Source organism: Perognathus longimembris, chromosome 2 (genome assembly GCF_023159225.1).
Source record: "Perognathus longimembris pacificus isolate PPM17 chromosome 2, ASM2315922v1, whole genome shotgun sequence".
Taxonomy (NCBI): domain Eukaryota; kingdom Metazoa; phylum Chordata; class Mammalia; order Rodentia; family Heteromyidae; genus Perognathus; species Perognathus longimembris.
Window position 1 is genome coordinate 4,990,839 of NC_063162.1, and position 25,656 is coordinate 5,016,494.

Sequence of the window (25,656 nt, forward strand, 5' to 3'; positions counted from 1 at the left end):
TATAGGAATGGTTGACAAAGGCTCAGTGGATATGTGCATATGATCATGTAAAATAATAGTCTGTGAAATAAACTCCAAGAAAAGGAAACAAGAGACATTTTTCACTCCAAGAAAAGGAAACAAGAGACATTTTTCTGTTGCAATCGTTGCTGTTTGATTTCCTTTTCCCTTTGTCTTGTTTGTTAGTTCTTCTTTTGTACTGGGGACGGTAAAGGAGGGCACAGAAAGGTGGAACAAGGATGAACATACACAACAGTGGTCCTCCTTGGTGGTAAATGAACTGTACATCTTGTGGGTGGGGACGAGAGGGAAATCCTGGAGAGAGTGACGGAACGGGAGACATGCTTCAAGAAGAATTGTACTCACTATTCCTTACCTGATTCGTGTCACTGCAACCCCTCTGTGTAGCAACTATACAATAACAATAAGAATTTTTTAAATAAATAACGTTTCTGGTGGTTATTATGTCAAAAGAAGAAGCCTTTTAGACATACTCAAGAGAAGAGAAAACAGTGTCTCGGTCCCTCACACACGTTAGTGGTTCTCAGCTGAGGGAGATGTCACCTCTGGGTGACAGTTGACAAGGCTGGGAGAGAGCTGTGGTTGTCACAAATAGGGATTGTTACTGGCGTCTTGTTGGTAGAGAGACTGGGTGGGCACTGTTAAACAGCCTCTGCCACACAGGGCAGCCCCTCGGAGGATGAAGAGCTATCCAGCCCCAAAAGACACATGGCCAGGACTAACAAACACATGCATGGACCCGTCACCCGGGGAACACTTGCCGTTCCACATTCGCTTCCTGCTGCTTCACCCTCCCTGAGGTCACCTCAGACAGACACCGGACGTGGTGTCCTTGTACTCCCTCACACCCCCGTGCCTTTCTGGAGTAGCATGGAGGCTTTCTTACTAGCCACAGTCCCCCCTGCCCCGCCACACCCAGCACAATTCATAACTCCCTAGGATCACCTAAGAACCGATCCTGACTCAGACGTCTTGGGCCAAGCAGCATTCGGACCTACGGGGCGCTGGAAATGTGATTGTTTGATTTTGGAATTACCCACTCTTAGAGGTAAAATAAAGAACATTAATGACATTTTACCCATCGATCGGATTCCCCAGCGTGGAATACAGAAGTGCACTAATGCATAATTGTATTCTGACCTCAAGAAGTCTTGATTAATTCAATAAGCTTGCAGGTGATGGGGGCTTTTTTTTTTTTTCACAGAACTATTAGCAGGGATTAGTGAGGCCGATCATTGTAAATTACATTTTTCAATCATTACACTCTGCCTCCCTCCTCGTCAACATCTTTAGCAATTTCTTTTTCCCCTCTAGACGCGTGGAAAGGCTTGAGCTTTTTAATGAGGAACTTCTTTCTGGAGCGTGCTTTTAGAATATGAGTTTAGTAGCACGCATGATGTAATCTCGGTTCCCAACTTTGCAGGCCAGACTGTTGTGTGGAAATCAGACCATAAATCCCATCCGACTTCTACTGGCTGGATTCTTCTGAGGCGGTACTCTTCTGTTGTCCTTTTGTTTCTTCTTAGAAGAAAACCCAACATGGTCATCTGAATAACAGATCCATGGTTGGGAAGCCAAAAGGATGGGAGGCATGCTGGCCCCTTTTTTTCTGGCCCACATACAGTCAGGGGAGTGAAGGTTTGTTCTGGGCACGAATCTGTTCTTTCTCTGTGCCCAGAACATTTTGGGATACTGCAGAAGAGAAGCTACAATTCAAAGAAAATAGCTCGAGTTGTCGACCCTGAGCTATAAGATTTGTTGCTGCCTCCAGCGCCAGCAGCTTTTTATAAATGCACCACAAGTAAGTCATGTATTCCAATGCCCGCACAGCAAATGGACTCTGGAGATTTCATAAATGTAATAGATTATGGCTTCAATCAAATATGGACCAACTAATCACCCCTGCCGTGGTTTTTAACTAATTTTACAATTTAAGGACCATGATACTGATTAAAGATCTCTAGTGTTCATGACCCAGGGCAATATTTTCTCATGTATTGCATTACTTAACAAAATCCACAAGGTAATTCCTGCTGCCCTTGCCCTAAGAATACATGAAAGTCACATCAAATATTGCCACCCACCGTTCTGACTCAACTACTTAAGTGCTTCTAGGAAATTAGCTCTTAGAAAATAGCTGAACTCTTTGGTAACCTGTGGGGCTGGAATTGAGGAAGAAATTAAGTCACTATGAGAAATGCCCTTGTGCCCTGAGAGGGCGTGGCGGAAGAGGACGAGGAGGAGGAGGAAGAGGAGGAGGAGGAAGCGGAGGAGACAGAAGAAGAGGAGGAAGAGAAAGAGAAGGAGGAGGAAGGGGAGGAGGAGGAAGAGGAGGAGGAGGAGAAGGAGGAGGAGGAGGAGGAGGAGGAAGAGAAGGAGGAGGAGGAGGAGGAGTTCAAAGGTCAGCTGCTGGGGAAGTTCTTTGTCCTGGAGGGGCGTCCATCAACGGCCCCTTGTCACTGGCCTGCCCTTTCCTGCCGCATGGCTTTCTCAGCAACATTAGATTTAAGCACAAGAGCCTTCCAGCTTAAAAAGAAAGAAAGAAAGAAAAAGGCAAAGCTTCTGCTCCTTGCTGATCGGGGAGTAGATCGACTAAGCACTTGGAGAGTAGTTACTGGGAAATAGACTCAGCTCAGAGATGACAAGCACTTCTTGTAGTTTCTTTCAAACAAAGCAAACAATATTTCCCCATAAAGAATCCAGCAACTAGCATTCAGATGGGATTCACAGTTTTGGTTTACAAGGTTATATTTTACAACCACTCATTGTCTCAAAGACACTTCCTTTCTGTGTTTTAATGACTCCCTTAGGCAGGGATGCCCATTTCCCTGCTGGTAACCCCTGTGGCTTTTTTTTTTCATTTGTCTCTCTTTCTTTTTTCCTTTATTGTTCCTGTGGCTTTTCTTTCCTTACTCAACCTCAGGATCTGAGCAGAAAGGGTGCCTCACGGGTTGATTGCCCTGCGTATTTGGGGGCTTCTTTTCACTGCTCCCCCATGAAAGGGAAATGTCAGTGTTGAAAATCCAGGCCCACTGCTTAGACGTGAGCTCCTCCAGGCCACTTTGGAAATCCTCAAGCAGTGAGGGTCTTTTTCTCTGCACGAGAACCCTCCTGGTATCTGTCTCTGGCAGCCATGGCATGGAAATTTGCAGAGCAGAACTGTCTTTGAGCAAGCAGAAAAGAACGAATTTGATCTAACACACATTCTGTGAGTGGTTCAATGTAGGTCAGCATTTAAGAGAGCCCAGCTGGCCAGGCTGCGCGTCTGCCTGGGAGCTGGCTGGCTGGCTGGCTTCCGCTGAGACCAGGAGCTCCCCCTCAGCCTCCGAGCTCCAATTAATAAAAGTTCTTCACCGCTCAGTGGGGCTGAAACGCGGCCAGCTCGCTGGGAAATGGCTTACCGGGTCTTCAGACCTGAGGTCTGCCCGGCTCCCAGCCTCGGCCTGAGCAGCCTCAGATAGCAGCTGGCACGGGGCGTGCGTGTGTGTGTGTGTGTGTGTGTGTGTGTGTGTGTGTGTGACTGATATATATATATATATATATATATATATATATATATATATATATATATATCAGAGCTCAGCTCTTCCCTTTTCAAGGCTCAAGGAACTGTGTTCCGAGGATTTGAAGGTGTTCTGGTTTGATGGTTTCTAATCATTTGGCTAAATGTTTTTTAATGCTTGCAATTAAAGAAAATGTCCTTTGAAGATGTGTTTTTAAGTCATACACATTTATTCCACTGTATAAATGAGATATGATGGGACTTTCAAGGACCGGAGCATCTTTTATCTGTCAGGGGGTCAGGTGTGTGTGGGGGGGAGGGGGTATTTTGGAGGTAGGTAGGAGTTTCTTCTCATGTGATAAAATAGCAGCCAACCACAAGCCCCTTCTGGGTTTCTTTCTTATTCCTTTTTCACTATTATCTTTAAGTAATTGTACAAAGCACTGGTCACTTAACAAAGAAGTTTATGAATACAATACATCTTGATCAATGTCACCCCTTTCAGCCTTCCCACCCATCCCTCCCCTCCCTCCTTCCCTCTTTGTAATTTTGTAGGCTATACATTGGATTCTTGTTTGGATTCCCCCACTCTTTTCCTGTTCATTCATCTCTCCCCCTTTCCTCTGGACCCCACTCCGCCTCTTTGAGTACCCACTTCTTGGTGTTTTATTTTACTGAACCTTGACTTTCTAAGGAATTACGCTATTTGAGCTCTCTCTTGAGTCTCCTGAATTCCACTTATTTGTTTACGCTCGCAAACCACCTGAAATGCTCAAGTTCGGGTACCCCCGAAAGACCACCAGAGACCAAGACCAATGCAAGCAGCAAAAAGGGCGTTTATTTCGGGCTAGCTCGGTCCTCCGCGCACTCAGCACGAGGCCCTGAGCCTCGGGCTCCCTGCTGTTTTATCCATTCTTTGGGGAAGGCAGGGACTTAACACACATCATAGCATCTTTCAACAAATCAACACACACCGCGGGAAGATTATAAAATAATTCTGAAGCATGTTTGGCACATTTTGGTGGCGGGAAGGAATCCGGAAAGGGTCACTGGGCAGATCAAGGGACCAACGCATTTAAAATTGATTGGCTAAGCCATAGGGGTGTAGCAAGAGGGATACGTGCACAGCTGCAGGGTTTTAATTAGATACTGGAAACCACACCTGGGTGGGGGAGTTCTGGTAACTCTAAAACTTGTTTTTCTTCTCTGCCGGTCACTCTTATGGGCGTTTATGGTTTTTCTGAGAACACTCTGTCCCAGGGCGTTTTATGGTCTTTAGGGCTTACAGTAAGGTAGTCAGGTACAGAATGGGGTCTTAGTACAATGTGGAGTCACTCTGGTCCTTCACGATGGATGGCTCTACACACCTAATGTATTTACTTATAAGTTTATAAACTAAACCTAGCTTCCACATATATAGGAAAGCATGCATCTTTTGTCTCTCTGGGCCTGACTTTATTTAGCATAATTTTTTCCAAGTCTTCCCATTTCTTTTTGGCCAGTCCTGGGGCTTGAACTCAGGGCCTGAGCACCGTCCCTGGCTTCTTTTTGCTCAATGCTAGCACTCTGCCACTTGAGCCACAGCGCCCCTTCTGGCCGTTTTCTATTTATGTGGTGCTGGGGAATCGAACCCAGGGCTTCATGCACGCTAAGCAAGCACTCTACCGCTAAGCCACCTTCCCAGCCCCCCATTATATATATAATTATCACACCCATTCTGTAACTATTCACCGAGCACCTACTACGATCCAGGCCCCAGAAGAAGGGCTGCGGATGCAAAGAGACACCACTGAGAAGAACACAAGTGCTAACACCTACACAGAGAAGAGACAAGATCCTAGGAGGGAGGCTAAGTTGGGCCTCTAGTAGAGAGCCCTGTAGGGCAACGGTTGCTAGGTCCTGGCCAGGCAAAGCTCTGGACCAAGGAAAGAAGGACAGAGGTCGTGGAGAACCAAGGGGAAGCATGCAGCCTTGGAGGGATGGGCTGGGAGGGAGGGGGTAAGGGCCACTCCACCCCACTGGGGGTGAACTTGACCCTGGGTTCGGAAAGCCTGAGGGTGCAAATGGAGGACTGATGTGATCACAGATTTTCCTTAAAAGCTTCGCTGCAGCTATCCTACGGGAAATGGGCTGGCATGGCGGCAGAGTGGGCCCAGAGTCTGCTTACACTCTCACCGAAGGTCAGGTCACCCGGGCCAGAGAAATGCGGCGGAGCTAGAGGGACAGGCTGAGGGGGGAGAATAACTGCTTACATTTATTGAGCGTGCAGTGCTTAGACGCATTTAATGGGAATTACCTTCATAAGAACCCTGAGAGGGAAGTACCGTCATTCCTACTTGGAAGCTCCAGCATGAAGGTCAAATCTTATGCCCAAGGTCACAGAAGAAGGTGACAGGCAGACAGGTGCTCAACCCCAGTGCTGTTCTGCCACCGGCGATGCGTCTCAAAGGTGGCTTTGCCTTCCTGTTCAACTTGCCACCACTTAGGGCTTCAGCTGCCCGAGCATTCTGCGGGTACTGACTGAAGGCCTGTGGGAGTCGGAAGCTGGCCCCAGAAGGGGAAGAAAATGATTCCACCTGGCTCAGCGCTAGCCTGGCCGAGAGATGCATCCGAGGTTCCGCCCCTCTTCTCTCTAGATCCAGTTATTCAACTAGGTAGATGCATTCTCCAAAGTGATCTGCCAGACCCCGCACAGGGCCGGGGGGAGGAAGGCATGGTTTGTATGTATACTCGCTCGAGGGCTTGAGGGTAAGAGGTCTTCGCATCTAACATCCGCAGCCCGCTGTCACTGCCAAAGAGCTGAGTGATCTTGGGGGAATTTCTTAATGCTGCTGAGATTCAGTTCCTCTGTCTCTCTGTAAAACTGCCATATCCAACATCCCTGGGTTAGTGTAAAGACTTCAGTAACCACATGGTGTTCTGTTTCATCATTTACCCCATAGGTTTTTTTGCTCAAGGCACCTGTGCCACCTGAGCCACGCCTCCACTTCTGGCACCTGTTTTTGCTGGTCAATTGAAGATAAGAGTCTCACAAACTTTTCAGGCTGGCTTCAGGCCTGGACCTCAGATCTCAGCCCCCTGAGCAGCTAGGATTATAGGCGTGTACCACTGGCACTTGATGCACCATTCCCTCTTGAATCCAGAGCAAGACAATTAGAAAGTAGTGAACTCAATTTTGACTTTGTTTTCCTGGGGTCACGCCTACACCGATTATTTTCACACAGTATTTATGTGATCTGAAACTTAGGAGTTCATATATATTGAAAAATACATGATTGTGTCCTACTGTCTACTGAATGGCATCCTGTGAAGTTCGATTCTTCACTTGCTTGACTGAATTTATCTTGCACTCTTCTGTTATGTACTAATGGCACCTTTCCCCGTCCTGATCCACACGAAACAAACGCCTTGAAGGAGTGTCCTCTGCACTGGACAGCACTGGACGAGTTTACTTCTCTAGCTGACGTAGACAGACCTCCCTGCACCTCCCAGCGTTGACCCGTGGCGATAAACATGAAACAGGCTCACCCAACGGAACTAGACAGGGCTCACAAGTGCTCTCAAACCCAGAGAGGCTCGGTTAAGTGTCCTCCTTCATTTAAGGGACTTGGGCAGAAAAGACGACAGACTAAGAGGAAACGGGAGGAGGGGAAGCCTGGCAGTGGGAAGACCTCAGAGGTCAAGCTGCGTAGCCCGAGCTGGCTGTGTGTGCTCCCTGACGGTGACGGGGTGCGAGGCACTGTGCTCCCTGACGGGACGGATGTGAAGGCGCGTGTGCTCTTGGGGACGATGGGACTTGCCTGTGATGCCAACATTCGGGAAGCTAAGGCAGGAGGATTACAAGTTCAAAGCCAGCCTGGGTTGCATAGTGAGACCCCCGTCTCGTAAACACGCAAAGTCAAGGCGAAAAGAAGTCAGCGCACGGATCATCTCCCAGGCGATGCCAACATTCTCCACAAAGAAAACAAACATAAATAACTTGCCGAGACGGAGTTCGCAGCCAATTTCCAGCACACCCACATGGGGAGGTCCCGGATCTTCGGACGCTTGTCGCGTTTTCACCTCCTTCTCGTTTCGCGCCTCCACGTGCATCTTTCACGAGGTGCCGCTCATTTCATAAAATGACCCAAGGGCTGGGAATATGGCCTAGTGGCAAGAGTGCTTGCCTCACATAAAATGACCCAGGGCTCCAAGGACATAGAGCTGAAGAGGTCTGTGTCTCCAACCAGTCTGACACATTCTTCAGGGCATGGGGGACCCGGATGGTGGGCACTGGGGTGTCTCCTGATCTTGCCTCTAAATGTATTTTGCTCCGAGGCAGGAACAGATGCTGCCTGATAAAGGATATTCGTTTTAGTAACTAGGAAAATATGGATCATGATTTTTAATTAGGATTTTTTTTTTACTGTGTGCTGTGTTTTATTACATCTCTCGGTGGTTTGTCCCTCGCGTGAGGATATTTGGAGCTGTGTTTCTACATTCTAATAAAAGAAAAACATTACCCAAATTTACATATGAGTGATTTTGTAATTTGTGGAGTAATCGCTTTTGATAAGGTAAATCTGCAGCAGATAGCGAGGGGTGGATATCCTGAACAGCAAACGAGCTACCGAGAAGAAATCACCAAAGCCTACGCATACAGAAGGCGTAACTGCCAAGAGCAGGTATCCAGGGTACACTCTGGTGTTCACTGAACAATAACTGTCTAGTGACACTTTCATAGGAATGCACTGCCCAGAATCATGAAACCCCCAACTCAAAGGCGTGTTCTTCAAGAAAATAATAGGGAAAACTCTACGTGCCATGAGTGAGTTTTCATTGTCTAGCTGTCTGATGCCGGCGTCTGTCTCTCCATTCTCACTGCCCTCATCCGTCAGCTCTGAAGCTGGCAGCAAGAGCAGAGTGGATGGCAGTGACTGAGGGCATCTAGGATGTTTGGAACAGTGAGCTCCTGAGTATAACCCATCTCCCACCCGCTGCTAGGATTGAGGAAAACAGCTGGAACCCTCTTTCTGTTACTTGATCTGGTTATGCCGGACCCACCTGTCTACCCACTGGGTTTCTTTATCATGATGATTCTGTGTTTGCCGCCTGCCCAGTGAGCGCTCCCTCACTGCGTGCGCAGCTCCTGTGCTGGCCCTGGGCCGGAGGTTCTGCCCCCTCGCTCAACTCAGTGTGAGAGGAAGATAGGACACGAGAAAGAGCATGGAACAGAAAGTTTCCTGCCACCGAGTCCTGTAGGAGGAAGAGGAAAGGGGCTCACTCTGTGTGCTGGGGGTAGAAAGAGGCCCCAGAGGCAGAAATGCGTAGGGGATCATCCTCTGTGCTGTGAGAACCACACCTGCCGTTTCCGTGGACTCCATCGCCTTCAATGTATGTGACTGAGTGCCACGACAGTAAAGCCAGGGAAAGGTAACGTCAACATTGAGCTAATAATCAAGGTGGAGGTCATTTGTTTCTTGTTCTTCCACAGGACGCCAAGGGCTGTCCTGTGTCTCTGTCTCTTTCCCTCATTCCAATCCACCCCCCAAGTCTCACACCATCCCTCACGGACCAGACACTCAAGGGCAGCTCTCTCTGCACAGCTGGGAATAGCTCAGGCTCTCCTCCATCCCAGCCGACCTCCCACCCTCCAGCCCTTACCAGAACCTGCTGCTGTGCCGGGCTGCACCCGCGCTCGGCATCCCGAGAGCTGAGGCCTTAGCCCGGTCCCTAGGATGCTCACGCCCACCCCTGTTTCCCTCAGTTTCCACATCTCAGTCACACTGGCCTTTAACTCCATAGCTCCTGCCTGCTCGGATCATTGCTGTGCATGACGTCTCCCAGAGACTTTGAACAGCCCTCAGGATCTCCCCAGCCTGCCTGCCTCAACACCACACACACACACACACACACACACCTTGTCTAGTTAGGTCAGTTAATCTAATACGTTGGAAGAAGTACATTCTCGAGAAATCATGCTCTCCATTTCTGTCTCCATGTGCTGACGCAGGAGAGACTGCTTACTTGGATTTTCTCTTTGGGGAATCAATAGGAGATGTGCTGTCACATTGCCAACGTGGCCATTGTCCCTCTGCCCAGCTTCACCTTCTCCAGAGCGCTTTGACTTACGGCCACGTTTGAGTCAGACGCGCAGCCGGGAACACTGAGATCAAGCACCTTCTTGACTTTGTGGCCTGGAGGCCAGCAGCACAGCTGCATTTGTCTGTTCATTCCTTTTTCACATGTATTTGGTACTTAGCTCAGCACTACAGGAAATACTTGGTCAATATCACTTAATCCGCATGCAAGGTCTGGAAACACCGCCAAGCATGGCTACATGCCACGTGACCTCAGGCAGGTCACCTGACTTTGCCACCTTTGAACCGGAATTACAAACAGCATCTACCGGGCAGAGCTACTGTAAATACTGAATGAGAGACTTAGCTGGCCCAGAGGAAGTACTCAAACACTGACCAGACACCAAGGAGGAGGCTGGACAGGGCGGAAGACAGGTGAACCAAGACCCCGCCCCCAGGCCGGGGCTTGCGTTCTGGAGAGCAGGGATGGACGCACAGAGACAGACCTCGCGTGGGAGCGCTGTACAGGAACGCGGTGCCGGCAATGGCCTGATGGCAGCACCTCCGATACGCAACGGAGGAGGGCCACATTTAAACTAAGAGTGGGAGGAAGGAGCCAACCACGTGGAAAGCCAGGCACGGGGCTAGCAAATCCAGTGGGGGGGGGGGGACTCTGGAATGTTCTAGAACCACCCACAGGCCGGTGTTCACTGGGGTCAGTGTAAGCCAGAGGGAAACTTGCCCAAGTGTGGCGGCGGGAGAGTGGGCAGGGCGGGAACGTGATTACCGTGGGGGCTGTTCCAACCCGTGCTCCCTGAGGAGGAACTGAGGGGCTGTAATCACAGGGAGCCTGAGCCCGAGGACTGGGAGGGGCCGTGAGCTGACGGGGGGGGGGGGGGGAGGGGGGATGGGCATCAGGGCCATCCCGGAGCCCCAGGAGGGCTCTGCCACCAAGCCTGAGTGCCTTCCAAGGTCACCTCCGAGTTCCAGCATTAGGAATTGCCAGCCACGAACCCCACAGGCCCCAAGGGGCCTCCAGCCGGGCCATCTCCAGCCTCCATCCCTCCCAGGAAACAGATTCGGGGGGGGGGGCTCGCGTGCGCCCCGTGCACAGTGCTGGGGCCACGGCGCTTGCCTGTACCCCGCCCCGGGCCCTACCCCTGCCCAAAGCGTCTCTCAAAGACAGTGTTGAGATCAGGAGGGAGAGCCCCTTCCGGGGAATCCCAGCCCCCCACAGGCTGGAGGCAGGGGGAGACGCCTGGTGGGCCGGGCTTGGGTCCCCCATCATCTTGGGAGCCGGAGTGGGAGTAAGGTGAGTCCCGGCAGATCCAGGGTGCAGGGCGCTTACTCTGAGGACGGGGATGAGGGAAGGGGCAGACAGCACCACCCTCGCGCCCTGTGATTGCTGCGCGGCTGGGTCTCCTCTGAATCCTCTCCCCCGGGAGGGTCTTCGGGGGCCACTGTGCACTACCCGTCCTGTCCCACGAGGAGGGCGTCAGGCCCCGCACGCCCCACGCCAGCCCGGGCCACGCTCATCCTGTCGTGTTGCACTTGTTTCCACAGAGGCCTCATTGGGAGCGGCTTCACCGAAACGCATTATCTGCAAGATGGCACCGACGTCTCCCTCGCCCGCAACTACACCGTGAGTCCTGCGTGGCCGCGCGGATCCACAGACCTCCTCCCTCCGCGCCCAGGAGCCCGCGCTCGCCCTTCCCAGCCCCCTGGTGCTAAGCGAGTCCCACGGTCCGGGCATCGCATGGTGGCCCGGGAAAACCTGGCCTTGACCGTGTGTATCAGGAGAGCCATGGAGGCTGGTAGCAGAGCTGACCTTGAAGCTACCCCCTCTCCGGGCCTAGGAGGTGGTCATTTGGGCACAAGCCGGAGATGTCTTAGAAAGCAATCCTATCTGGGCTGAATTTCGTTACACTGGGGGAAGTACCTTGAAGGAAAGGAAAGGAAGATGGACTCTGCTTAACCTACTCTGAGCTAGACGTTAAAATGACTTTATGTCAAGATTATTGCTGCCAGGCACAGTGACCCCTGCCTGTAATCCCACCTCCTGGGGAGGCGGAGAACAGAGGATCTCAAGTTAAAGACCAGCCCGGGGAAAGCCAGCCAGCAAGACCCTGCCTAAAAAGCAAAGAACAAAAGCAGAAGGGCTAGGGTTGAGGCTCGAGAGGTAAAGCCGTAGTTTAGCGAGTGCAAGAGCCTTGCTTCCATCCCAAGTGCAGAGAGAGGGAGGAAGGGAGAAGGGGAGGGAGAGAGGGAGCATGTCTGTGATATGACATGTATCACTCCGCAGTCTAGTTCCTGATACAAACCCATACGTGCTTATGGAGATTCAAAGGCCTAAGGCAAAGTCTGTGAGGGAGAATACCTGGTTTAAAGAGCTATAGATGTCGGTTTGAACAACAGTGAGCTAGAGGCAAGCATTGCGTTGTGTTGAGCTACAGAACAGGCCCCTCTTCAGGGACCTCCCCCTCTCTGATATCTCTAGGTACTTGGGTTAGGTACTTGGCGCTTATGCACCAATGAGTCTACTTCCCAGGAACACAATGGTGGATGGAGAGCTGCAGATCTCCAGCCCCAAGAAGACAATAGAAATCTTGTGCAAAATAGAAGCATATACATATTTTTGTTTATGCCTGAGGCAGGGACACTGGCTCCTGAGTTGGGGTTGTAGGACCCCAAAAGGCTGCTCAGGAACCAGAGAGAAGATCCAGGTGCTAGGGGCAGGGCAAAAGAAGCAGCGGCTGCAAGGAGAAGCTCAGGAAAGCTGTCTGCCCAGGGAGCCACTCCTGGTGTGCAGCTAGAATCCCAGTCCACAGAAGGCCTTGAGGTTGCCTGCCAGTGTCCCAAACTGGAAAGAGAGAGAAAATGCAAAGCTTCTTCTGGCCCAGTGTGTGTGTGTGTGTGTGTGTGTGTGTGTGTGTGTGTGTGTTGGGAATGGGCTGTGCCTAGATCCCAAATTTTAATATCATCAAAAGAATGAAATTCTCAGGCAAGATACTGACCTTGAAGCTGGTCCCAAGTCAGTGGGGCTGCCCTGGGCCCCGGGTGACAACCCAGCGCGGCGCCATGGACAGGTTTCCACGCCCAGACTACATGGGCGGCGTGTGAAAAGAAAGAAAGGGGATAATAACAATGCTAAAGATGAGCCCCAAGTCCAAGTCACAAACCAAACCATGCGCAAAGCCATGAAGGGGAGCATGGGCAGACAGAAGAGAGGAAGTACTTCTTCCAGGAACACAAGATGATAGCAAAACCAGAGAAGGAGGAATTTGTAGAGGACAGAAACGGCCCGAGAGCAATTCAGCAGTGAAAGAGCATGCCGAGGAATAGGAAAGAAACAAACTATGATAAGAATGAATCCAAATTCTGAAGAAAATCCCCCAGATCCCAAAGCAGGCGAAATAATACGCCAGGATAGCTTACTGAGACACTGAGACCCCATGAGACAGAGGAGGCTTTGGGGCCACAGGATGGCAGTTGAACCAACTCTAGATTCTCATTAGCATGGCATTCAAACTTTGGAAAGAAGAGAGAAAAGTGTTGTCACGTTCAGTTTTATATTGGAGGTATTTTCCACAACCAAAGGTAAAATAGATGGGTTCATATAAAGATAAGGGAATTCCTTGTCCGGTGCTCACCAAGGTTATTTGGCCAGGAATGACTAGTAAAGAATACCTTTATAAAAATAGAATTGCTGGGCGGCAGGAGCTCACGCCTGTAATCCTAGCTACTCAGGAGCCTGCGATCTAAGGGAGACAGCGCAAAGCCAACCCTGGCAGAAAAGTCCAGGACACTCTGCTCTCCAATTCACCAGCAAAAATCTGGAAGTAGAGGTGTGGCTCAAATGGTAGAGCACTAGCCTTGCGTGCAAAGTTAAGGGAGACTACTGTGGCACTGGTTTCAAGCCCTCAGTACCGGAACAAATAAAAAGATGGCAGGAGACCGAACAAGAGACAAGGGAAGCGTGTCAGAGCAAGAGGAAGGAAAATAATTGCAAGTGAATAAATCTGTCTGAAATAACAATTACAGCCACAATGACTACATTACAGTATTTTAAAACAAGACAAAGAATTAGCCATAGGCAGCTTAATAATTTGTATTAAACTAAAGAATAATAGACATGCTAATTAAATTTGAACTTTGATAAGCAAATTATGCCCTGCAATTTTAAGTATAACATTTTAAAGAGCAGAAAAAAGCAGAATGTATAATTCTAGTAATTGAAAATGAATAGAAATAATGACATTGATCAAGATGTGCTGTATTCATAAACTGCTTTGTTGAATGGCAACTCCTTTGTACAACTACTTAAAGATAACAAAAATGTTTTTAAAAAGAAAGAATTAGTCTATCAATCAGTAGTGGACATGAAAGAAGAAAAGGAATTTAAACAACAGAGTAAATATAAAACATAAAATAAGAAAATAAGAATGAGAAACACATTAGCTCCACTGAATGCAACTAGTAATTTACTTGTTAAAATAAATTTAAAATAAAGTCAGCTGCATATACTTTACAAAATTTACACTCCCAGTACAAAATTCTTATGGAAAGGAACAAGAAAGACCAGACAAGCCTTAACCCAAAGAAAACTTCTAGGAACCTGCTGATGTCCGCCAGGCGTTATTAGGCCTCCCAGGGGCATTATAGAATGAGGAAAGGGTGATGAAAGAATTATAAAAACCAACCCGATCTACCATATATATGAGGAAATAACGGGAAGCATCCAAGTATAACTTTTAAGTCTAATTATAGATTAACTTAGATTTGTTAGCCCAGCTCCCAATTAAAAGACCTCTTCTGTTTCTGCTCCTTCTTTCGCATCTTCTTTCTCTTCTCTTCCTCCTCCTCCTCCTCCTCCTCCATCACCAGGGGAGGGATGAGGGAATTTCTTCAGCTTCCCAGTTTCTCTGCGCCCTCACACATGAAAGGCAGTCCAAGGCATCTTTCAACAAGGAGACTCTCACTAGGTGGAAGTTTTCGAAAGGATTTATTTTATTGTGACAGAAAGAAAAATGGAGAGAAATGGAAAAAGGAGAGCTATTTCCTAGTCCCCAAATAGGAAATGGGAATAAGGACTCTGAATGTTGGCTCTTGCCTTGGCTTTTACACTTTCTGAGCCGGGAGAATACAAGTGGGTCACATCTGCCTACCAGCCCCTCGTCATTAGACAATGGCTAAAGGTGGCTGAGATGGATGCTTCTCGTTATTCTGAGACGTGGACATGAGTTGTAGGCCTGCATTGCACGCAGGAAGGAGTTGGGAGAGTTTTCTTCTTTGCCCAGCAATGGATGGGTCCAACACCTCAGAGGAGAAGGCAGATGGATACCCAGGACCCCTGACTGTAACAACACCAAAGAGGTGATGGAAGGGAGCTTGCTGCTCTGGCTTTTCCATATTTACACCCTGTTCTAGTGTCCCTTTTTTTTTTTTTTTTTTTTTTTTGGCCAGTCCTGGGCCTTGGACTCAGGGCCTGAGCACTGTCCCTGGCTTCTTCCCGCTCAAGGCTAGCACTCTGCCACTTGAGCCACAGCGCCGCTTCTGGCCGGTTTCTGTATATGTGGTGCTGGGGAATTGAACCTAGGGCCTCGTGTATCCGAGGCAGGCACTCTTGCCACTAGGCTATATCCCCAGCCCCTCTAGTGTCCCTTTTAACATTTTTGGTTTTAATTATCCTATCTTCTTATCTATCCTGCCTCTCTATGTTTCCTGAAAGAAAGAAAAAAAAACACCAAAACTCTCCAATAGCAAAATAGCATTTAAACTTAGCAATTTTTAAGGAGGAAAAAAATCTCTAGGTACAAATTTTGTAGAATTTATAAAGCAAGGCTCTGAAAATCCCTTGACATACCCACAAACTAGCTTGGGCAGAAAAGTCTGAGATTCCACTTCCAATTAACTAGCAAAAAGCCACACTGGGAATGTGGCACAGTGATAAGAGTACCAGCCATGAGCCCAAAAGCTGAACAAGAGTGAAAACCCCCGAGTTCAAGCCCTGGTACTGGCACATACAAAAGAAAAAAACAGAAAGGAAGAAAAGGGAAGAGAAAGGAAGGGAATGGAAGGGAGAGGAGAAAGAAAAGAAAGAGGGAAAGGAGGGAGGGAGGGAGGGAGGGAGGGAGGGAACGAGGGAGGGAGGGAGGGAGGCAAACAAGCAAGCAAAGGGAGAACCTAGAAATGCCTCAGTACCAGGCTCATGCAGTCTGCAGTGGCGAAGTTACCAGAATAGATGAAGAGCATGTAAGATATGAACCCAAAGAGATTTTAATTGCTTCCTGCCCCGTTTGCTTTATCTTAGACATCTTCCTCTGCCTCCCCGTACCACCACCACCAATTAGAAAGAAAAATGAGATGAGTAAAGAATCAGCAGAAACACGGGCTAGATAAATGAGGCCCAACCGCTGCCAGGTCCTGGAGTGGGGTCCCAGGGCCGAGGGCTGCAAACCCAGGCCTCGGGAAGCAGTGGGGATGGAAGGTTCCAGGTCGTTAGTGGTCTTTGTCTCCATGAGACACGGGACTCTCTTTCTCTGTTCCTGACACGTGTGTGCAGAGCCGGGGGCTTGAGCTTTCCCTCTCCTCCTCTTCCCGCGGGTAGCAAGGTGGGAAGTCCTTGCCCAGAATGAGTCCCAAGGCTTGGCTGTCAGCGGGCCAGGGAGGGAGGCCGAATTTCCTGAAATTTCCGAATTTACTTTTCTGCCCAGGCCTGAGCCGATCTCTACACAACATGCCGGAAGCCCCTTTTCAGAAGGTGCTTCACTTGCTATTGTGGTTTGATCTTCAGCCTATGCTGAGTTCTCTTCAGTAGTTGAAACACTGGAGGACCAAAGAATTGGCCCCCTGGCCCCCAGGAAATCATAGCACACGTGCTGACACTATTAGAAAAGTAATGGCTCCTCTTTCCCACCCACCACTGCCTTGTCCTGTGCAGCCCCAGGCTGAGTCGTGCCGTGAAAGGAGTGAACAGGAGCAGCCTCTGTGCAGACAGAGCCCACAGAGGCCACAGGGCTCAGCCTGTCCAAGGCCTCAGGTCTCACAATGTTGAAGAGACAGGAGCAGCCTTGGGAGGCAGGTTCTTATCGAGTCAAGATGGAAAACAGAAAGAGATGCGCTGATTATCTCTTCAGCTTAAAGTCAGCCCCGAGCCACTTTGCCTAACTTCAGAGTTAACATATGAAATAAGATCCACTCGGGCAACAGTAGCTTCTGTTGTTCTTGGTGTTCATATCTGACCAGTCAGTGTAGGCTGGTTGACTCAGAGTCCGTGTAACTTCTAGCATTGATCTCAGCTTTGTCTCCGTTGTCCGGACAAAGTGAAGTACTTGACTTGGTCCTCTGCTGGCCACATGTAAGGGAGGATTATATTGTCACTTCCAATCTGGTTAGGCGGGACATTTGTGCTGGTCACATGCCCAGAGGAAGCCCTGAGAAGCTTGGAGTCACCACACAGAGCACCCCACATGCCCTCCGTGATGTGACGGGAATGTGTTTGTATGTTCACTAGCGACTACCCGTGCCTGCCACCGGGAATATGGTAGGGATTAAAAACAGACCAGAGACTCCACCAGCCCCGGAAGGAGCAGGCTGGCCTATTTAACCATCACAAACAGAATTCATGCAAAGTGTGCACCACAAGGGTTGTTATTGTTATACCCAGATGGGGCGACTCGGGGCATAGAGGGGAAAAGACTCCAGACCAAGGCTACAGTTGCGGAGAGTTCAAATCTGCCTCTAGATCAGAGCTGCATCTGACTGGCCTGGAACAGAACACAGCCGTGTGCTATCATGCGTTTCAGGCCATGGTGTTTGTTGAGATGGAATTCACCTGTAGCGTGGTCACGGGAACTGGGGGACAGTTGGCAGCCTTTTAACAAAGGGCAATGGCTGCAGTACTTCGGGGAGGGAAGAGGATGTGTAGTCAGGCCAAGTCCTGGAACTCGAGGAGACCAGTCAGACCACCAACGCCTCCGTGTGAGACTCAGCTCAGCTCAGGGAGGCCTCCCAGGCCTCTAGCCAAGGGAGCCCGCCACAAGCACCGCGGGCTGTGACACGCTGTGCTCCGAGATCGCCTAGATCGTGGTGATGGTGAAAACTTGAGCTGGGACCAACTCAGGTGGTGGTGGGGTGCCAACAAGACTGCTCCAAGGCTGCCAGGTCTCCTCAGGTCACCGCCTCTGACCCTGGCCCTCCCCCTGCCCACCACCGCTGGGGCCTCTTCCTCAGCATCTGGAGAGATGAGACGCTAGGAGTAAGGAGCTAATGAGCGGGGATGAGAAGATAGCACTTCCTTCTCGCCAATGGCTCAGTCTCTTGCGCAGCTATCCACTCAGGCACCAAGCAAAGCACACTGTGCAAGCTGGACACCAGTGGCTCACACCTGTCATATAGTTATTCAGGAGGCTGAAATATGGAGATCGTGATTTAAAGCCAGAAGGAGCAGGAAAGTCCTGACTATCTTATCTAAAATTAACCAACAAAAAGCCAGAAATGGAGGTGTGGCTCAAATAGTAGAGCACCAGCCTTAAGTGGAAAAGCCCAGCAGGAGTACAAAAAAAGAGTTCAAAGCAGAGGAAAACAGTAGATAGAAAGTATAATGTACATCATAATGGGTTAAAAGCTCATACTTATTTTGGTCTCCCAAATTTGTAACAGTACCTTGCATTTTGTAAAGTGCTTCCTTCTCTATATCATGTTTCTTCGATCCCTAAAACCCTGAGCAACTAAATACCCATCCCATTGTGTAAATGAAAACCTCAGAGTCCAAGGAGGCCTTCCACCTCCAGACTGAGCCAGGGGTCTGCTGATCGGGTCTGGTCTGAGCCAGGGGTCTGCTGATCGGGTCTGGTCTGAGCTGGTGGTCCTCTCATCAGATCTGAGCCGGGGGTCTGCTGATCGGGGCTGATCTGAGCTGGTGGTCCTCTCATCAGATCTGAGCCAGGGGTCTCCTCATCAGGGCCGAGCTGGTGATCTGCTGATCAAGATAGAGTTGGTGGTCCCCTGCTCGGGGCCGAGCTGGTGGTCTCCTCATCAGGGCTTAGCTGGTGGTCTCTTGCTCACAGACAGGCACTTCCCAAGCCTGATTTGCAAGGAGGTCCCCGAGAATGTGAACATGCTTTCCTAAGCATGTGTTGTCTGATGCAGAATTCCAACATGACGGAATCGTTGGACTGGCCCCTGAGGTTAGGGCTGTCCAGCCTCTAACCAGGCATGGTTCCTGTGAGGGCTGTGGGAACAGAGAGAGCCCAGGGAGGGGGGAGGGTGTGGCCGCGGCTCCTCTCCACCCTCTCCTGTCCAGACACACTCAGGGCTGAATCTGCAGCCAGCTCTGCAGACACAAGACTGCAAAGTCACCTTTTTTGTCTGCAGCTCTGTCACCGGGTTTTCATCTCAGGGAAAGATGTATCCTGTGGGGCCTTGACGATCTGTGTGGAGAACAAAGGTACCTCCATGTCCTGGGGAAGTAAAGTGCAAGGAGCTTCACACATGTTCACACACACACACATCCATGCCCCCCTCCTTACAGCAGGCTTTGCTCTGCCTTTGGAAATGACCTGAGCTTCCTCCCGCCCGTCCTAAGGAGGCTCTGCAGGAAAGCACCGCATGCAAACCCGCATCCAGGTGGGAGTGCTCCTTCTTCAAGAACGTGTGCGTCCCCAGCAGCCAGGCACCGGAAGTGGGGGGGAGAGGGGCACCTGGAACCCAGAGGCCTGAGTTCCAGGCCCTGCCCTGCCCTCATCTGCCTCGGCCACGGTAGAAGGCAGGATCCCAGAGTCCAGATCTGTTGGGGGAGAGGCTGGCTAGAAGAGCAAGGTCGGCCTAGATGGCCCCGAGCTTCCTCCAGCTACGTGTTGTGATTGGAGCCCTGGGTCTAGGTCGTTTTCTGTGTTTCCTTCATGAGGAGTGAAGCAGGCCCTCCGAGTTCCCAGGGGAGAGAAGGAGCATTGAAAGTATCACGCTCTGGGGCACACACTACCCGACTCGGTTGGGTAGCTGTCCCTCTTTTAATCACTAGCTCAGGTCATTTTTGCTACCACTGCAGCATATAAAACGCCTTTCTTTGCAGTCCACTGAGAGTGGAGTCCCAGAAGTTTGATTTGCCTTCCCGTAGGGCATCGCAGGGAAGGCTACCAATTTTCAAGTTCAAGAGTTCTTATTCCAGCTCCCTCTTACCCACCATTACATGTGATTGATAGCAGTAAACAGAAGGAAAATGTATTTTACTGGAGTGGGGAAATGCATTAGGTTAAATAATAAGTATATAGAATGCACAGTTGGAGGTTTGGTAAAGGGAAAGATGTAATTTTGTGGCCGGGTGTTCTTGGGATGCTTTTCCGCGTGGGGTTCGGTTAGTAGAAATAGAATGCATTGGGTCAGCAGAATGAGGAACGTTGACCATCCCAGGAAGATAGCCATCTTACTGAACGGCATCTTGAGAGACGCGAACTAGAGAAAGAGACCGTTCAGTCGCAGGTCCTTGGAAGGCAGCATCAAGGTGGCTTGGCTTGACCAGGGAGAGAAGAATGCAGCCTTGGAACGGGTGTGTGGAGAGCAGAGACGAGGCCCTCCCGTGGGCTCCCTCTCAGGGATGAGTAGACCCAGCGGGCTGCGGGCTGCGGGCTGCGGGGTGCAGACCTCCTCCGTGGTCCCCAGGGCCACGTGGTCTCGGTACAGATGCTCCTGCCTCTGAGCATCTGCCCGGAGACCCCTGGCGTGCACACCTGAGCAAGCGCTGCCCGCCACCGGATGAGACAGGCTGCAAGCCCCTCCCTCCTGCTTCCGTCACTCCACAAGCTTCACAGTCAGCCACACAATGCGCGAGGTGACAAGTAGGTCTTTCTTTTGTTTTTCTTAACATGCTTTTTTAATCATCTGTAAGGAGTTGTATGAAGACAACATGTCAGCTTACAAATCCAACGCACCTTGGTGACGTCAACCCTCCCATCCTTCTCCCCCGTCCATCCCCTGCGTGGTTCCATCGCTACACGTGTGCCTTGCGCGGCGTGACTCTGGCCAGAGTCCCATCCTTCCCCTCTCCGTTTATCCCGCCTCCTGTCTCCTGGCCTCACCTCTTCCCTCCGAACAACGTGTTCCAGTTTCCTGGTGTTCATCCTGTTCGACGCGACGTTGTAGGAGTGACGCCATTGCTATCCTCCCCTGCCCGTGCCCTCCGTCAGTCAGTAGACAGCCAGGGGTCCCCGAAGGGGTCCCTCGCACTGGATTCCCTCATCACAGATACTAAGACACATTCCTCCACACACACACTTGGTGACTCACGTTGAGGAATTAAATTTCATGGCACTGGAACTGTCCTGGGAATCTGCGATGGAGAGTTCTAGCAAGGATGATTGTTGCTGTACTAAAGTTCGGCCTGCTTGCTAGTCACCTGTCAAGGCCAGGGTGGGTGGTGCCAGAGCTGGGGCGCAGAGCGGGGGAGGGGTCTCGGGATGGGGGAGGAGAGCTGCAAAGCTGCTGACTTTCAGGAACGGGGTGCGGGAGCTGAGCTGCACCCCCCACCCCTCCCCCCAAGCAATGCTTCAGCCAAGTTGTTGAACTGGAAATTCATTTGCTACTAATTTGTTCTCAGCTCATGCTTTAATGAGCCTATATATTTCTGTGTATTTAATTTGAAAGTCCATTTGATAAATAATCTATTTAAAAAAACAAATGGGGATTGAGAATAAATGAGTCTGAAATTTCCAATGTAAGCAATTAAGATTATTGTCACTACTTAGTTTTTAATTTATTAACCCGTATTCAGCTGGTTGATTTTTTTTAACCAGTGCTTAACTGAGAATAAATTAGTATCCAATTAATTTCCAGTGTTTCTAACCAGCATTTAGCCAGTACTTACCTCTGGTGGCATTTCGCTTCTCTCTGCACAGGAGGAGGATTTTAGGATGAATCCCCGAAGTCCGTAGCAGTCAACACCTATTGGCTCAGGTTACCCCAGGCAGGCTGAACCTCAACAGCCACCCGTGTCCACTTGCAACTGGGCTGCACCGGGCTGTGTGTGCCCAGGGCTGATGCCCCCCACAGCATGGGCAGAGCCAGGGAGAGGGCCCCGGTCCTCTGATGCACTGAGCATTGTGCTCCAAATGTCGTCACGATTCCCTAAGCGTTCCCTAGCGAGGGAGGACCAGGGAGTCATCTGAAATCCGCTTTCCACGGACGCTGAGGAGGCCTGCCTTGCAGGCCTCGTGTGACTGGTGGGTGTCGGATGTGGCTGGCAGAGCATCTCCACCCCCCGCCCAGTCCTCCCAGATGCCCTTGCCTAAGATACTTGGAGCCTCAGTGGGGAGGAGCAGGGCCCCCCGAGTGCCACACTCCTGCGCCTGGGTCCACCAGCCTGGCAGAACTGAGCCTCATCCCGCCTTAACACAGCCTCTGTGCTGCTCCCCTTCTTCAGCTGAGTCCCTCCCCTCTCTGGGCCCTGGGTACGGCCTTCCTGCTACACGGTGCATAGGGAGAATCTAAAAAGGAGCCCCCGGGCCTGCTGTTGCTTAGGATTGACATGCTTGGCAACATAGAAGATCCTAAGCACACTATAAACTGTTAAACTGATATCATCAGGGTGTCTGACATAAACCTCCAAAACCAAAAAGCTTTCCTTTATACGCAAGCCAAGCACGGCGGCTCACCTCTGTAATCTTCAATCCACTTGGGATGCTGAAATTGAGAAAATCAAGGTTCAAAGCCATGGGGCCCAAAAGTTCACAAGACATCATCTCAATCAATAAAGAGCCGGGCACAGTGGTCCAACACTATCATCAAAGACATGCAGAAGTGTATGGCAGGATTGCAGTCCCGGCTGATCCAGGCAAATGTACAAGACCCTAACTGGAAAACAATGAGAATGTTCTTCAGCAATGAAAAGGAACAGAGAGCTGGTCCTTGCTATGATACGAGTGAGTCTTGAAAGCATTACGCAAAGTAGAAGAAGCCAGACGTGAGGCCATATATAGTGTGATTCCCTTTATATGAAATGAGCAGAGCAGGTGAATTCGTTGTAATAGAGGGTGTCTATCGATGGGTTCTACACTTCTTTGGGGGCCTATAAAAGGTTTTGGAATTTGATCATGGTGATTATTGTACATTCCTGTGGAATGGAGTGATGGAGGAAATCAGGTATATAAACAGTATACCATAAAAACACTGACACTGAAAGCTTTAAAATGATGACGGCTGTGGAATGGGAATTCAATCTTAGTTTTAAAAGAGAGCTTGCTCTATTGCGTACCACAACCCAATGCCTAACAACTCGAACTTAAAAGTGGCATTAACACAGAGACTGACAATTGAGGGTTAACTAGAGAACTCAAAAGTGGAGCACCTCAAATCAGTGGAGAGGACAAACGGTAATAGAGTATGGCTGCCTATGTTTGTATGAGAAAGTAGGATTCCAACCCCACCGTTGATATTAAATGCCACAGGGAACTAATTGCAAGACCATGCCGAGGAAGTAAGTATGTGACTGTAACCCCAGCAGCATGAGAAACAGGAGGACCATAGTCTAGGCAGGCCTAGGGAAAAGTACAGATCCTATCTGAAAACCACCTAAAACAAAAAGCACTGGTGGTGTGCTCAATTAGTAAAGCCCCAGCCTAGCAAGTTCAAGTTCAAATCCCAATACAACCAAAAGAAAGAAAAATTAAAGCATATACCTATGACCCCAAAGAAAACTACCTTAAGCAACCTGCAAAATTCAGGGAAGGAAAGATAAATTCGTGAGAACCGGAAACACCCACAAAGGGTGCCCAAAGCAGTTAAAAGACAATTCACACCTGACAAATAGATAAGATATTAATATCCTGTATATATGTGTGTGTGTGTTGAAAGAGAAAGTCAAAGTAGCAAGTCACCCCCCTCCACACACACACACACACAAATCCCCATCTCCCTTTCCTTGGAGATGATCCCAGAATGCTCTTCTCCACCTGTGGCGTGGCATCATCTTAGCTCCTTTCTACGCCGCTATCCCATTTGCTCCATCCCTCCAAACCATCAGGGCCTTTTGCCTAGTAACGCCAAGGCAGTCTTAGTGGACTCCTATGGCCGTGAGTTCAGGAGCCATTCACCGGATGGGCTCGGCGGAGGACAGGGCCCTCTTCTCCCAGAGCAGGGCGGCCCCTCCCCATCCGACTACTGAGCATGTACCAACCGACGCCTGCCATCGGGCGCTTAATTGGGGCAGCAGAATAGCATTCGTTCCGCAGTCAAATGAGCCTTGGAGTCCGGATGGATGTCCGTCTCCACTAAGGAAGCGCCCGCTCTGCGGTTTCCGCTCTGCGGGCAGCGTTATCGTTAAGGAACAGATTGGTGCGGGCCTGCCACACAGGGGATTTTGTCTCATACGTCGAACCTCCGTGCGTCGCCTTCCTGCTGAGGCAGACTTGCTGCTCTCGAGGGTGGGCTTCAGTCAGGCCCCCTCTTCCCTCCCCCTTCCCCCTCATCTGCCGTTCGGTTTCCGTGGGCCATAGATTCGGGCCGTGTCTCATTAGCAAAGGCAGGCAGCTCATGGGAGGGTGAACGTGGCTGTCCGCGTGATTTGTTCTGCCGGTGGATTCTGTGCAGCACTCGGCACCAGCGCTTCCCTGCGGGGTGGAGGGCTGGGAGAGGCAGCCATGGAACTGACGCATGTCAAGCCCCTCGTGATGATCTCAGACGCTCCGGCCATAGATCCTGACGCTCGCCTTGCGTCCAGCATTAAACAGTAGGGGGGACTGCAGCTGGGCACTGGTGACTCAGACTTGTAATCCTAGCTACTCAGGAGGCTGAGAGATGATGCTCATGGTTCAAAACCAGTCCTAGCAGGAGAGCACATGAGACTCTTCTCTCCAATTAAGCAGATAAGGAGCTGTGGCTAAAGTGGTAGAGCACCAGACTCGAATGAGAAAAGCTGAGGGACAGCGCCCAAGCCCCGACTTCAAGCCCCAGACTGCTGGTGCAAAAGGAAACTCCAGCGAGAGGAAGAGGGTGCAGGATGGGAGGCAGGCGGCTTCTTGCAGCGGCAGGTGTGTGATCACTGAACCACTTTCCACTCTCCCGCAGGGCCACTGCTACTACCACGGACACGTACACGGCGACGCGGATTCCACCGTCAGCCTCAGCACCTGCTCGGGTCTCAGGTAAGTGGCCACAGCCACTGCGACTCTGGTCTTAAGCACAGCACCTGCCCCTGTCTGTCTTTCCCACTCTCTCCAAAGCACCAAGCATGCTGGGGACGCATAGCTCCTCCACCGGAGCAAGAAGGCTGAGGCTCCTGTAGGTACCGCAAGGCCAAGCCAGCTTCTTAAACCACCTCCCCCCGTCTCCTCTTGTCTCCTCCCGGGGAGGGGAGGGGTCTGATAAGAACCGAACTAGCTGGGCTCCAGCATTTATTTTGTGAGTCACCTTTCATTTCTGTAGCTCTGCTGCTTAATCATTCCTAGTGCTAAAAGACAGGACATTAAGTATTAATGTTGAAACTATTGGCTTCATAAAAAAAAATGCTAAAAGGGAAGACCTCCTTTCATTAGGAAGCAAAATAAATAAAGGGATTAATTTAACATTGACCAAGGTCAGTTGATCACAGGCGTGGATCAGCAGGGGTCTGCGGCAATGCTGCGTGCAAACGCCAGAAGTAAAAGAAGCAAAGACCTTCTGTTGCCGAGGGGCGGGCCCTGGCTCCCTCTAGCCCTTCCTTCCAAATCACACTTGGTAGCCGTCACTCAGCTCTTCCGCGCGCTCCAGGAAAACCATTTATCTGACACGTTCCCAGCTGCCTCGGCCTTTCTACTGGGTTTGTGTATCGGGTTGGTGAACTAACAGTTATCCTCCGTGTCCTGGGGGGGGCGGGGGGGGCTCTGTGGGAGGGGGGAGAGGGGACAGGATAAGGAGTTTAAAGGCGGGGTTGTGGGGTTGTCAGTGGTAACCGCAGCATCCTGGGAGATTGGGGAGAAGGGACACGCTCACAACACACCTGCGACGGCATCTATGCCCACCCTGTGGTAAGGGCTTCAGACCCCGGAACGTTTCAGGCGATTGATAGAAGTGGAAGCTCCTAGACTCGAATGTGAGGGACCCACA

At 50.4% G+C, this 25,656-nt stretch overlaps 1 protein-coding gene across 1 annotated transcript in view; it reads left to right on the forward strand.

The window, feature by feature from the left end:
- Adam12 (ADAM metallopeptidase domain 12) overlaps positions 1 to 25,656 on the forward strand; it is a 248,540-nt gene that overhangs the window by 148,628 nt on the left and 74,256 nt on the right. The window contains exons 4-5 of the mRNA XM_048336123.1: positions 11,146 to 11,224; positions 24,640 to 24,716. Of these exons, the coding sequence (XP_048192080.1) occupies positions 11,146 to 11,224; positions 24,640 to 24,716 (156 nt within the window). The remainder of the gene's footprint in view (positions 1 to 11,145; positions 11,225 to 24,639; positions 24,717 to 25,656) is intronic.